The sequence below is a fragment of the Haliaeetus leucocephalus genome, unplaced genomic scaffold (genome assembly GCF_000737465.1).
Source record: "Haliaeetus leucocephalus isolate CR32 unplaced genomic scaffold, Haliaeetus_leucocephalus-4.0 Scaffold450, whole genome shotgun sequence".
Taxonomy (NCBI): Eukaryota; Metazoa; Chordata; class Aves; order Accipitriformes; family Accipitridae; genus Haliaeetus; species Haliaeetus leucocephalus.
The window spans coordinates 2,056,547-2,071,062 of NW_010972886.1; the positions used below are offsets into that span (position 1 = coordinate 2,056,547).

Consider the following 14,516-nt stretch of genomic DNA (forward strand, 5'->3'; position numbering starts at 1 on the left):
GGGTAACTTTTCTCCCACAGGAAACGAGATCATTTTCCGCAAGTTATCAATGTGTTGGTAAGATATTCAAGCTTGAGCAGAAGGATATAAACAGCCACAGGAATTCAAGTTAGGTCTTCATACTAAACATAGTGCATTAGACTTCAGCTAGTTCAAATTTGATAATTGGGCCTACTCTCTATTCAGAGTGCTGTTAATGGTGTTTCCCTGATGAAAATGCACAGAGACCATTGAAGGTTATTTCTTCATTGGGTTACAAATCATAAAATAAAAATACAATGATTGTTTCAAGTCTTCTCTGTGACCCAGTTTTCTTCCACCTTCCCTTCTACTTCAGTGTTCCCAGTCTAGTTTTGTAGATTGAGAAGAAAGTGAGGGGTGACTATTTCTAATTCAAATGTCGAATAGATGTAGTTTTATTGATTGAGTTACTGGTTGGTGGCAATCCATGAGTTTGTGCGTAGATCCAGGTGTCCACAATAATCTTTCTCCAGTGTTCTTCAGCTTTGCCATCCTGTGTCCTAAAACATTGCATCGCAGAGTGAATAACAGGAACAGTAAAGCAAGGGTATTCTTGTTGGGATTATTTGAACAGGGGAGAAAGGAAACAGTTCTTGTAATACTTGTAAAGAACTTGGAAGGTATGACAATTTGGTGCTGCTGGCATCTCCATCGCTGTCAAGCTACTGCTTTGGAAGAGGTGGTGTGCTAAGTGGGGTACAAATTGAACTGTACTAAGACAAGTTGTTGGGAGAAGTAAAGGTGGAGTAAACATATGTAAGGTTAGCGGTAATAATGTCAGTGTCTGAGGGGCAGAGAGCCATTGTATCAAAAGTAAAATTTGAGTGGCATATCCATAGGAGAGATGGGAAGGACTTGTCTGAATCTGTACTGCACGTAAGAGTATAGCAAACATAAACCAGTTGTAAGCATTTCTCTCATTACTTTCTCCTAGGAAAAAGGTCATTTATGGAATTAAAGAGTAATTGCATACAGTCAGATAGTAAATAGCAAATGCTGACAATGTTACTGTAACTTTAGATGTTAGCCCTCAGTGTGCCTCACTGATTCTCAGATTTCCTTCACTCTGTTTACTGCAGATTGTGTATTAGTAGTGTCACCAGTCTCCAAGAACCCCAAAATGTTGATATTTGTCCGATTCATCAATGGATTACCTATATATGAATGGACTTCTCATAGCAATATTTTTTAGTCAGCATCTTGACAATAAATTCTTGGGTTTTAGTGCTTCAATTTAGATCTTGGTGGCAGAATTAAAATTATGACAGTGATGTTGTGTTTGTTGTTTGTGGGTTGTGTGGAGGGCTTACAGAAACTCACAAGTTGACCTGCCTTTTGAAAGGAAATCTGTTTCTACATGTGGGGCAGAAATTCCTGCCTAAGTATGACTTTAACTTATTTCAAGAGAAAGCATTTAGTTGTGCAAGAAGAATAGATTAATCATTTTCACAACTGCTGTTTAGATTTAAGGAGTTCAACATTTCTTTTAGAAGGCAAGGAGTAGAATGGAGTCCTGGGATTCTTCTAGACTTGTTCTAGATGGTTTGTTTTCCCTCTGCTCCAAGTTTCTTAAATTTTTAATTTGCAAGTGCAATTTAAGAAATTTTGAGAGTTTTGTACATAGACCAGTGGGTGGCCAAATCTTTCTATAGTTGCTTCATCGTTATTTTAATATTAAGACATTGAACATTGGCAGTACTTCAGAAGTAGATTGTAAAAATGCACTGGGTGAATCTCAGTTATTGTGTTCCAGATAGTTAATACATAGATGTCAGCATTCTATATGGATGCCTTTTATTATTCTTGGCCTGTTTTTAAGTAAGTGAGTTAAATTAGTCTAGAAATAATTCAGAAGTATATTTGTGCCAAAAAGCCTGATTCTTAACAGGAATTTCCAAGGCTTTGTTCTTTGAATGGCAAACTACAACCTAAAAAAGAAAAAAGTTTAATAATAATGGTAATGAAGTTGCATGCTAATATTGTATGCCACTTTTAAATAGCTGTTTGTCCATACAAGTGTTGCTCATTTCAATTAAGCGAAAGTGTGGAGTATTAATTAACTCATTCAAAATCATTTAATGGGTAAAACCCTATTTACATTTTACACATGTTGCAATAAGCTAGTCTATCACATCTGTCTTTTTAGTGCAGATTTAAGCTGGCCTAACATAAAAATCTACAGGAGTTGTCAGGAGGTGAACTTTGTCACCTTGGTGCAGTTTGGTTTTCTTTTTTTCACCATTCGACAAGTGTGTATCTCCCTGACAGGACCATGTGTTTCAGGATTTTTAAAATATTTTTTTTTTTACTGCTTTCCACATCCATAGTTCTTACTCAATTTTCAAGGTTGTCTTTTGAAAAGGAAATGTTTCTTCTACTTTCAGGCTCATCTACTTCTAGTGATCCCATATGGTCTGGCCATTCACCACCACCCCATCAAGAAAATTGGGTCAGTTTTGCAGATACCCCACCAACCAGTGCTCTTTTAGCCATGCATCCTGCTTCTGTCCAGGTGTGACACTTAATTGATATTTGATTTGCTTCATTCAGATTAATGTTGCAAGCCTTTTTTTTTTTTTTAAATAAATTTCATTGCAGATGTTTACTGTGTATCTGTGCTGTAGTCTGTTCAGTGCTATTTACCCAACAGATACTTGTTTCATTGGGTGACTTCATTTGGAACGATTAACTGAAAGCTACTAATTTAAAAATGCCAGCAGTTATGATTTTAAAACATTTGTGTTTAGCTTTTTTGCATATGTGCCATACTTTTTTTTTTCTGCTTACATACCTGCAGTCATTCCTATCCATATGTATCAGTGTGCAAAAATACCCTGTCACTATCCTGTAGATGCAATCTGCTGATGGTTTCCTGCAGTTTTTAAACTACTGCGAGATTTAACTATGCTTTATTTTTTGAAGGGAAGAAGTTGAGAATTCATAGAAGCATTTTAGGTAGATAATACTGAGGAAAAATATTTCATTTCAGGACCAGACAACAGTACGAACTGTAGCATCAGCTACAACAACAAATGAAATTCGTAGGCAATCAAGTAGTTATGATGACCCCTGGAAAATAACTGATGAACAAAGGCAGTATTATGTTAATCAGTTTAAAACCATTCAACCTGATCTAAATGGATTTATACCAGGTAAGTTACTCTTTAAAAAATATAATTGTGGGTGCAGCAGTTCTGTTACAAAGACTTTGTTCTGTGCTTAGGTTTGCATACCATTTTGAAGAAAGCTCTGCATTTTACCAATAATGTTCTAGTAAACTCCAGTATAATTCAAGAAAGGACTTGAAACTAATTTGCCTTTTTCCTTTGTTTAACTGTAGTAATTAGTGCCATTTTTCTCAAAACCTTTGCTAAAGAGCTCATCTCCTTTACCATAATTCTAAGTCTTCTAGTGATTTAACTTGCTTTATATATTAAAAATGGTTGTTGTAATTTTTCAGGATCTGCAGCTAAAGAATTTTTCACTAAGTCAAAACTACCTATTCTTGAACTTTCTCATATTTGGTAAGTGTGATGTGTCTGTATTCTGGATAGTTATTTAGGAAGATGACAGATATCTGGTGGTCATCTAACAATCTACTTACTAGGAAGTGTTATGAAGTGAAATTTCACTAGTAATCTCGTATGTTCAGTTCTACTCATATTTATGCCAGTATTACTTTTGTGGGCTTTAATGAGTCTAGGCTGGCACTATTTACAAGGTATTTTGAGCTTTTGAAGAAATTTCAAACATTTCAGAGTAGAAGTAACTTATTTGAGGTTTTTATTGTTAAAAATGCATTTATATTTAAATAATTTCTTATCTATATATATTTATTCAAGGGTAAGTAAGTTTAAATGAAATGTACAGAATCAAATATTTTTAAATGTACTTAGTGGGGCTTGATGACAAATTTAGCTTTGACTTGGTGCAAAGCTTATATTTCATTGTATTCTGGAATTTGTACTGCATCACTGCATGCTATCATTGAATGGCTTACCTTGGCAGATTTGATCCTTCTTTCAGTGTAATGATTTCTAATTCAGGTATTTTCCCATTTAAAATAAATCATATTGCCTCAGCACTATTGCTTCTTTAGTATACTTTGCAAAAAATCTGAGGCCAATAATGTTGTGTAGTGCTATCTTAAATGAGTTAAAAACCTGGAGAGATAAAAGTGGGTTTAAGTGATCTTTAAGCTCTAAGAAATGTTACTAATGAAGGCTCATCTTTTTTGAAAAGTAAAGCATGTAGCACTCATGCAAAGTGCTTAATAGGGTAAAATGAACTATAAACTGCATTCTTTGATCTTCCAAGTAGCACAACAGAAGTATGTCTTTTGGAAATAAAATAACCTTAAGAAATTTTATTTATACTAAGTTTTCCTTTTTAGGGAACTGTCAGATTTTGATAAAGATGGTGCACTGACATTGGACGAGTTCTGTGCTGCATTTCATCTGGTAGTTGCTAGAAAGAACGGGTATGATTTGCCAGAAAAGTTACCTGAAAGTTTAATGCCCAAACTGATTGATTTGGAAGACTCAACGGGTAAGACATGCTTCAACACAAATGTCACTATTTTCAAATGACGGTATAGTTGTTACAGTATATCAGCAGATATTTACAGGTTTGTATGAGCATAACACATTAGTCATTGTGAAGTAAAGCAGTGTGCAATTTTTAGAAACTTAATCAGTGCTTAGAGCTAATCTGAACACATGTGTTTCTGTACAGGGAGATGTTTAGGAACAATACACATATTGACTGTTACATTTGGAAATACTGCCTGTGTCCTTTAAAGGTTAGGGAATACAAAATTGTCACAATATGGATTTTATTCATGATCAACTGTTGTATTCCAAATTCCTAATCCAGCTATACTTCAAACTTGCTTTCAAATGAATATGCTTTCTGTTCACCCTCATTTCTGAAAATAAGGCATGAGTTTCTAAGTCTTGAAGGTACTTAGAAAATACTCCCAGATTCAGTGCTAGAGTTAGGACTGTGTATTTTAAAAGTACAGGATTAGTAGCACAGAATTTTTCTTTTTTCTACTCCTGACTTGACAGCAGGATTTATCCTCCATTGCTTTGGCACCTAGTCTTTCTGTGCATGGTCCTTTACCTTTGGATGCTCCCAGATAAACCATTGAATGCATGAGTTCTGCTTGTTAATGTGTGCCAAAAACTCAGTCCCATAACTGAAAAGCAAAGTACTGTTCCTTGTAAAAGTGTCATTTAAAAACAGGATCTTTGTGGCCGTCTTGCATTTTTTTTTATTTTAAAACAGATAAAGGAAACTGAATATTTTAAAACTTTAGATTTAGATTACTCTTTCACAAGCAGTCTTTGCTTGGAAAGTCAGGTTATACTGTGGGTGCACAGGTACTATGATTTCCTAGAATTTTATTTCTTTTTACTAAATACTTCAAAGGAGGTCTCTTCATACTGTGTTTGTAGGATGTCAGAGACTTTCTTCTGACAATTATTGATGAGTTCTTAAACTAGGTACTGTGGCTCTTACTACCTCTGATTTAATAATTAAACCATTTTTTGTGGGAGTGGCTTGGCTCCTCAAAGAACATTTAAAAAAGCAGTCAGCCACAACTGAAGTGTTTTCAGTACGAGTGAGCATTTTGCTATGATGAAGACATTCGTAAGAAATAGCTACAATTAATCGGGCGAATACCTAGCAAGTATCTAAAACCTACCCATTCTATCTTTTTGTGGTAAGGTGGTGGCCAAGCAAAAATCTTGATAGGAAATGGAGTAACATTTATTTGTGTAAACCATTGTTATTTAAAAAAACCCAACAACTACTTTTAAAAGTAGTTAAAAAAACCCCAAACATTTTTTCCCTCTGGTATTACAGAGAAGTTACCCTGTTCTAGTGAATGTTAAAAGGTTACCATGCTGTATAAGCTGTACTTAAAAAAACCCCAAAAGTTCTGATTGATACTTGATTCTGCTGTTATTAATAGCTACAGTGAAAACTGACAGTTCTTGCAAACTTGTTGAATTTTATCCTGTTAACTAGAATTTTATTTTTTTTTATTTGGGCCACCAGTATTGGAAATGGCTAATCTTTTCTAGCACCTAACATGATTTATCACCAAAACTTGTATGTTGAATCAAAGATTTTAGGAGAAGTTATTGACATGGCTATAGTTTTACTTGTAGTTACAACAGTCCAAATCTCCAGTATACATTTACTATTTTAATCTAAATTAAAAGACTCATTAGTCTGTGTGCAGACTAATGTGCATGTTAAATTACATGGGTTCAACTTAAGGACTGTAAATCAGCCTAGAAAGATCAACCAGTTAAATTTCTGCAATAATTTTTTCTTTTTAGTTCCCATAAATGCTGTATTTCAGCAAAGCTTGCTTCCAGCAGCCTTCTCAGAAATAAGAACTGTAAAGTATAGCACCGGAGTGTCTTTTTGAGTGCACTTTTTCATGGGATACAGCTTTCTCAGAGAAAGAAATTGTTAATGACCTTCTGCTGACTGATGCCTCAGTGTGAATAACATACTTTTAAATTGTTCAAGAAGGTGAATTACTTGAATGTCTTTTTAAACCAATGTGCAAGATGGTAAACTTTATTTCAGAAGTGTTAACGATACCATTATTAATTCTGTCCTTTTGTTAGAAACTTTCCACTTGATCTTCCATGCTTCTGCTCTGCGCTTGAAACTTGCAGTCGCTTTCCATTTTGACTTTTGAACTAGTGGCCAGCAGAAAGAAAAGTAGCAGAAGGCTCCCTGCACCCTATGTCTCTGTTCAGACAGAGGGAGGGAAGATCTCTCATGGTCTACTCTGGCAGCGTCTTCCTTATCAGTACCTGTGAATCTGTTATGTGACCAACTGCAGGTGTCCCAAACCCGTTAACGTGTTGGTCTTCTCACATCTGATTTCATGACCAGGGATACATGTTTCTCTCACATGACGTAGATCTCGTGTATAATAAAGTGTTTATATAGTTGGTCATTTTTGTGGTGTAGCACTATGCCTTTACAGAATTTTAATAGGAAAAAATGCTAAATGAGGTGCTAATGTCTTTCTGCTGACTAGAGAGAGAAATGAGGTGTTTTAAGTTCTTAGAATAATGTAGTAATTTTACAACACATTTGAATAGTTTTAGTATTTTGAATTGGATCTTATACTGCAAAGAATTATTTGGATTGCAGCAGCTCTGCTTAACATTTAACATTGTGTTGTGGTATTTGTAGACAGATAATGTCAGCTCTTCAGAATGAGCAAGATCTGTCTGTGTAAGAACAGCCTGTAGAAGAAAACTGCAGTGAATAAAAACGGGAGCATGAAGTCAGGCAGTTGCACAAATACTCCTCTAAGTGCTTATACATTTATTTTATGAATCGAATACTGTTGATAGCATCTGCATCTGTCTTGGCAGAATTTATGATCTGCAGCTGAAAAGACTACTCATCTTATTTCCTGTTATGTAAATAAATGTGAATATTTTCCTTTAAACTCAATTTTATCTCAGTTAGTAAAAGCTACCAACCCTTTTCAAAACTCAAAGCAAGTTTTGCTTTTCTGTGATTTTGTTTTTTGTTTGAGCTGCTGCAACAATGCCATTTCTTTGTAGGGAAAAGAATCTGCCATGCTTTGTGTCTTACACAACTTCATTACTTTAACCCCTGAAGTTTTCCATAGGTGTCTTACGCATGTTTCGTGTAGATATTTGCAAAATTCCTTGAATTACAGGTAGCTGTGTGGTCTATTCACAGCGGTTTTCAACCTTGTCTTTTTGACCTTGTGTTTAACACTAGTAGTTAGTTCAGTTATCTAGCGTACCACCATTGAAATGAAATTTTGAGTGGGTTTTTTAACTCATTAGAATTTTTTATTCATATTACACTTCAGAGCAATTGATATGCAACATACATTCCCAAAACATTACCACTGGCATATTTTGAACTTAGTATATTATTTTGTGTGCAATGACCATAGCATGTCATCTTGACTACTTGGTGACATCATTGCGCCTGTAAATATCAGTTTGATGTAGCCTGTTTTATATTGCCAGATGCTTTTTGCCTGAAGCAGGTATTAGGTGCAGTTTCTGTCTGGAATCATTTGTAAAGCCATTTTCCCTAAAGGACAGTAGTACAAAGTGCTAGGTGCTGGGCACAATTTTGGGAACATTGAGTCTCAACCTGATGTCTGGCTACTTGCAGGAAGTTACAAGACCTTTGAAATTTTGGTGAGTTACTGTTTCATGTGTGGCTTTTTTTCATATCAGTAGCACCTCAGTCTCCCCTGGGCTCAAGATGGGACAATTAATTTCTTTCTGGACTTCAGTGTTCTGGCTGTTCTTTTTAGGTTGTGCCTCTTGCTGTCCCCAGCAGCACATGGAAGACAGTAATGGGTTGTTGTTGGTTTTCAAAAGTGCAGTTGGTCACCGTTGACTATTGAAGTGTTTCCAATTCCATTTGACACTGCATTTGTTACAAGTTTCTTCAGATTCAAAGACAGCAGACAGAATATTGAGCTGTCATAGCAGAACAGCAGGCTGCAGAGTTCAGCACTTCAGGAGCCTGAAGCCAATCGTTTTTATAAATTTTAATCAATTTTTGGTACAGTGTGTCACATTCTTGTGGCAGTAGTCTTCGATCACATATCTATCAAGCAGTCCTTTTAAATGGTAATTTAATTAATCCATCTTTTGTGCACTATTTTGTCTTCAGAGTTTTAATTCTTTGGACTACAAGCATCTTGTTAATATGTCTAGCTACTTATCAGTCACTCTTTCAACTGTTTCTATTGCTTACATTATACAGTTGTAATCTGACCCTCAGTTTTTTGAGGCTTTCAATGAATTGCTTTAGCTTGTATTGAGGTATCTAGCAAAATAGAAGACACTGTAAGCAGGATTTTACTGTGTTATGCAGAATGCTTAATCTGCTGTTCAGATTTACCCAATTCTCTTATAGTTTGAACAGAACAAGAATAAGTGTGCTGCATCATGAAAATTTGTACAACTCTGAAGGAGTGTATCTGCAAGGGACTGTACTTGCTGAAAGCTCAGAGAAAACTGAAATAACAGTAACAATGTACAGTTGCAATGCGACAGCTGCTAGGCTTGTTCAATTTGCAAAATGTAGTGAGGGGAAATACCATGGTTTTAGTAAGGAGGCTTAAAATTTAAAATATTATTTGGGGAATAATCAAAGGGAATGGTTTTCTTCATCTCTGGCTTCATATTTTTGGTTTGTGTTTGCATTGATACACTGGTTTTGCTTTAACCTTTCATATAAGGAAGTATTCTGTAAGATAAACTTCTCAGTGCTGGATTTGATGTAATAAACATTAGCGTGAAATTATTTTCTTGTCATTTAAGAAAGAATTATATTTATTTCTACATGTAATCAAAATCTAAAAACACTATTTAAAAGCCAAAGTACAGGGAGATAGTATGGTACAGAGCAATCTTCAAAGTCCAATTTTCAGAAAGATCCTCAAAATAAGAGTAACACCTGATAAATAGTATATTTGACTTGAATGAGTGGGGTTTTTTGTCTGCTGCGAAGTATTTACTTGAAAAAGATGAAACTGAAGGGTACTTTGCACTTTCTATGAGATGTGAGCAGCTCAAACTGAATGCAATTCATGATTTTGGTTTATAGTGATTCCTGTCATTTCAGAAGTTGGGGAACAGACTGGTGAGGTAGGTTACTCCAGCTCTCCAGCAGAAGCACCTCCAAGCAAGTCTCCATCAATGCCATCCCTAAACCAGACCTGGCCAGAATTGAATCAGAGCAGTGAGGTTAGCACTTTTATTTAAGAGTTATTTCGTTGCCAGTCAATAACTAAATTGTATACGCATCCGTAATTCATAAGTGGATTGTTGATCACAAATTGTGGAAAAAGTTAGCAGGACAATAGACACAGGAAGGTTCTACACATGTTAAATTGTAAAAAAGGTAATGTTTTCCTTCTGATTTTTCTGTCTCATTGTGAGATGACCTACTACTTAAAATGTTGTCATTAATGGTAATTAAGCTTTCTATTAATCACAAAATGATCTCATAGCATTTATTGGAAAAGTTGAATTAATTCCTGATTTTTTCATTTAGGGCAGGTTTTTTTGTTGAGTTTTTTTGTTACCTCTGAAGGGCTTTTATAGCCAACACTTTTGCAAAACTTCAAAATAAATTTCTGACAGATCTGGACGTTGAGACTTATTTCTGGAGGTGATTTTACACTGAAATATATAATATCTCACCAGCAACGTAGAGAAGTCATAGCTCTGGGTTTGTTTCAGAAGCGAAGACTCAAAGTTGAATCTGAAGCCAACTGTTGGCCAAACTTATTTAAATATTAAATTTTTACTGTTGTGTATTGCTGCTTTATCATCCTTTACCATACATATTTGCTATAAGCAGTCTTACATAGTAAAGCTGTATTTTGTCAGAATTTGAAACTGAAGTTAGCAAACGGTATTTTTTATATGTTTTTTTTGTTTTCTCCCACAAAAGTCTATTGTTTAAAAATCCTGTAAGGGATTGATTCTTGGAGTTTTTCTTGTTGCTCTGTTTTAACATTTTTGCTTTTGACTTAGAATAGACCAATGTTTTATTCTAAGAGCTACTTCAAGACTCAAGTGAGTTCCTGACTGCAACCATACTACAAAGATGATGTAGGCTTATTTTTCATAAGGGAAAGAAAAGGGAAAAGTATTGAAATTATTTTTTGAAAACTCTTTTTAATGATCTGAGATTCTTGAGTATAGTCTAAAACTTGTTTTAACATCTAAGATAGTTCTGTCAGTAGCTGAGTATTATCTTACCTGCTTCTCTTATTGAAAGAGCTTTTGTGGCTTGCTTCTTTCTTTGTTAAACTTCAAGTAAATAGAAGATTGGCAGTAAAAGGTTTAGACAAACCAAAGGAGAGTCAGTATGAAACAGCAAATAAGCAAATTTTTAGGATTAAAGTTAGGAGCACAGGAAATCTTCTTCCTCTCTCAGGAGGAAGGACTTTGTGAAGTTTGCTGTTTCTCGTAAGGGCAAATGCTAGCCTCACAGTGATGTCCTTACCAAATGAAAAATATAGGAAATGATTTAGTGGTTTTTAGTTGTTCTATTTGACAGAGTGACTCAGACTGCTGGTAGGAAGCTGTGTTTCAGGAGGGAGGTGAGCAGATATTCGGTTGCTAAAAAGCTGCAAATGTCTGCAGCTGTATCAAAATTTGCATTGATACATTCCCTCATGTTTGCAATAAAGATTTAATAAGCTAATCATTTGGTAAGCTGCATTGTAATTGAACAGATTACTTCAGTGTCCAATGCGACTCAAACCAATTGAATAGGGTAATTGCACTAGTGGAACAAAGTTAATGATAACTCTCATCAGCCAAAATCTTGTCTTACAAAACTGACTTTGTCCATTCAGATAGATAATGTGGTATTTTCTTTCTGAAAAATCTACTAAAACTTTAAGAGGTTTGCAGAAGTTCTCACACTAAATATACTACCAGATACTAACAATACTAAAATAACAGTTGAACATTTATTAAATGTTAAGAGTTTTTTGTCTTAACGCAAAGGAATTTCTGATTTTTCAGCTATATTTCTGTGCATGCTTCTTGCTCCTCAGCATTTTCTTTTCAGCATGAGTCAGGTCAAAGTCCTCAAGGTTTTAATGCCATGAAAAAATTTCTGGTATTACTGCAGGCACCAGTCTAATTGTTTCCACTTTGAACCTCTTAAAACTGTCATCAACAAATGAATTGCTTGAGAAGACTATGCATCTCTGGATCATCTGCCTTTCCATGCAGTTTCATCCCCGTCAGTTTCAAAACTGTTGGTTACACTGTTCTTTCTAGCTCATAGTTGATTTTTAGACTCCTGTTGCCAGGCTCAGTTACTGTAAGTTCGCAAGTATGGACCAAGGCATCAGTCTGAAACTTCAGGATAAAGGGCACCATAAAAATCCACCTAACTCTGGATACTACGTGCTTCACATTCTCATCTCTTCACTGATTACTTCTTTCTCACTTCAGACATCTTTTCCATCAAGTGTCAAGGCTGAGCACGTAGTTCTGAGAGCTTAAAAAAAATTGAAAAGCCTACTAAATCTTTGTTGAAAACAGTCTAGTGTCATATGGTCATATTAGCCTTGACACAGATACGGAGATTTGCTTTTGAGTTCACAACTGTTACACCTCGTTTGAAATGTCTTGGTGTTCTGTTAGTAACGGTTCAGGTTGCTGTGAGTTTTAGTTTCTAGTAATTAACCTTTTGAAAGTATTTGTGAGACATTTTTGCAAGTCTGGAAGACAAGTATTTTACTTTCAGCTAGGAAGAGTTTTATCCTAGCAAATCAGTTGTATTGTCAGTGCTCTTAAACCTTGCACAGAGTTTGAGATGCGGTCCAGTAGATCCTTAATATATGTAGCTTTCTATTAACCAGGGAGTTAGCAGTAACTAGCTTCTGGCAGTATTTCAGGATGGAGCACAATAGCATATTCTCCAGAGCAGTCAGGAGGTGTTGGTGTTCATTTGTCTATGCCTGGCTAGGGAGCCTGAGGACAAGTAATAAATGTCCTGCATTTTGGCTTCAGAGGAGTAGAATAAGAGGTAAATTCAGCATCCATCTCTAAGAAATAATGTTTTAGCATTGATCTTAACTGTAACATAGATGCTGTATGCCTTTATGGAAGTTTTGAAAAATTAAGAAACAATATTTCTGTAATCAAATGGTCTGTTTGCCAGTCTCACTGGTATCTTTGAAGCCACTATCCAAATCAAGTTTAAAAGAGTAGTGGTAGTCCTAAAATAAACATTAATGTATGTTTCGTGAAAATGAGCAGCTGTGTAAATGCAAGAGGCCAAATCAGGAAAGGCTGGCAGAACTTGGCCATTAAGTTTCTGACTTAGTCGAAACCGGCTCACTCAACAGGTTTGTATAGCTCCAAACTACTTGCAGTGCTGCCTCTTCATAAAGGAGTGGAGTGACACAGAGATGAGCTGTTTAATACAGGGAGCGGGACAGAGCAGTTAAGAAGGGAAACCTTGCATCCTTACTAAAAAGGTTTTGTTAGATTCTGTCCATGAAGGGGGTAGTTTTGTGTGTTTAAAAAAAAACCAGCAACAAAACCCAAACAGCAACAAAACAACCAGAAAAAAAAAAACCCACCCCCAAAAAGCCTTATGAACAGTATTCCATAATCCTTGCTTTAAAATAAAGTTTGAAATGAGATAAGGCTCTGTCTCTACAAGGAGCAGCACCACACGTGAAAGCACTTAAAAATTTAGTTAATCTTTTTCTGAATTTAATTTCAGCTGATTGAAAACAGTTATTTAGGAATTTCCATGAAGAGTTATTTCTGAAATAACTGTTTTAAACTAGGTTCACATACAGGCCATTCACCGAATATAGTTCGGCGTAGAGGAGCACATGAGATTAGGTTACTAACACCATATAGTTTGTCCTGTATCTTCTGGCATAATTTACATAGATCTGCCTATAGAGATGGGACAAGAACATTGATTTTTTTTCACAACTATACTAACATCATTTTTGTGAGATTTTCTGAGCACTAAAAATTTTGTATTTGTAATTCTTCATTCCTATTGTGATTTGTACTCTGTTTTTTGGATCACAGACTAATTTAAGGTGCTTTTGGTACTTTGTTGGTCCAGTTGTGGCTGTAGCTTGACTTACTAAGCATGAGGACTTTTGACAACCAATTATTGATACAGCATGCCTATGTCTTATAAAATTGTTCAGAGATTGACTTATTTGCTTTTAGCAATCAACAGTATGTTTGAATTTAATTCTTTGCCTTGTCAGTGATTTAGACTTGTAAAAATGCTCTTTTACAGCATAGAATCACTTCTCAGGGGTTGCACTGGCAAGCTGAACTGGTTAATTGGAGTACTCTGCTCATTGTTCATTTGTCTGGGATTTTGTAAGAAAATCAGCATTTACGAAATACATTTGAAACTTGGCAGCTACAAAGTGAGGAACCTTTCTGTGGATTTTATAATTACAAATACACACAAAGTGTCACTGATTTTATCTTTACAGTATTTGAATGGCTTAACCAGTTTTTTTACTTGTATGATTTTCATTGGCAAACATGAGCTCTGAAGGTACTTCCGTGTTGACTGTGTACCTGTATCTTCATTATAAAATGTGAATGTAAAGATTAATATTGACAGATAACAAACTTGGCTGCACAACAATCTCAGACTGACATAGAAATACTTAATGTGTATTAGTGTGCTTTCCAAGTCAAGTACTGTCCAGTGCAAATATCCAGTGCAACCTCCGAACTACTATGCTAAGTCTCCTCAGTGATCTTTTACTCCCATCTTTCTCATCATGCTGACTTCTCTCCTCTGTCTGTTCAGCAGTGGGAGACATTTAGCGAACGCTCTTCAAGCTCACAAACTCTGACCCAATTTGATTCTAACATTGCACCAGCTGATCCTGTAAGTCAATCACTTAGCTTGCTTGTTTGAAA

The 14,516-nt window shown here is 35.5% G+C and overlaps 1 protein-coding gene across 10 annotated transcripts in view; it reads left to right on the forward strand.

The window, feature by feature from the left end:
• REPS1 (RALBP1 associated Eps domain containing 1) overlaps positions 1-14,516 on the forward strand; it is a 66,447-nt gene that overhangs the window by 34,188 nt on the left and 17,743 nt on the right. For 5 of the 10 annotated variants that reach the window (XM_010574629.1, XM_010574627.1, XM_010574628.1 and 2 more), the window contains 6 exons: positions 2,406-2,533; positions 3,011-3,173; positions 3,482-3,545; positions 4,415-4,569; positions 9,673-9,812; positions 14,404-14,484. In XM_010574629.1, coding sequence (XP_010572931.1) covers positions 2,406-2,533; positions 3,011-3,173; positions 3,482-3,545; positions 4,415-4,569; positions 9,673-9,812; positions 14,404-14,484 — 731 coding nt within the window. The remainder of the gene's footprint in view (positions 1-2,405; positions 2,534-3,010; positions 3,174-3,481; positions 3,546-4,414; positions 4,570-9,672; positions 9,813-14,403; positions 14,485-14,516) is intronic. The other 5 variants (XM_010574626.1, XM_010574630.1, XM_010574631.1 and 2 more) reach the window with 2 other exon arrangements.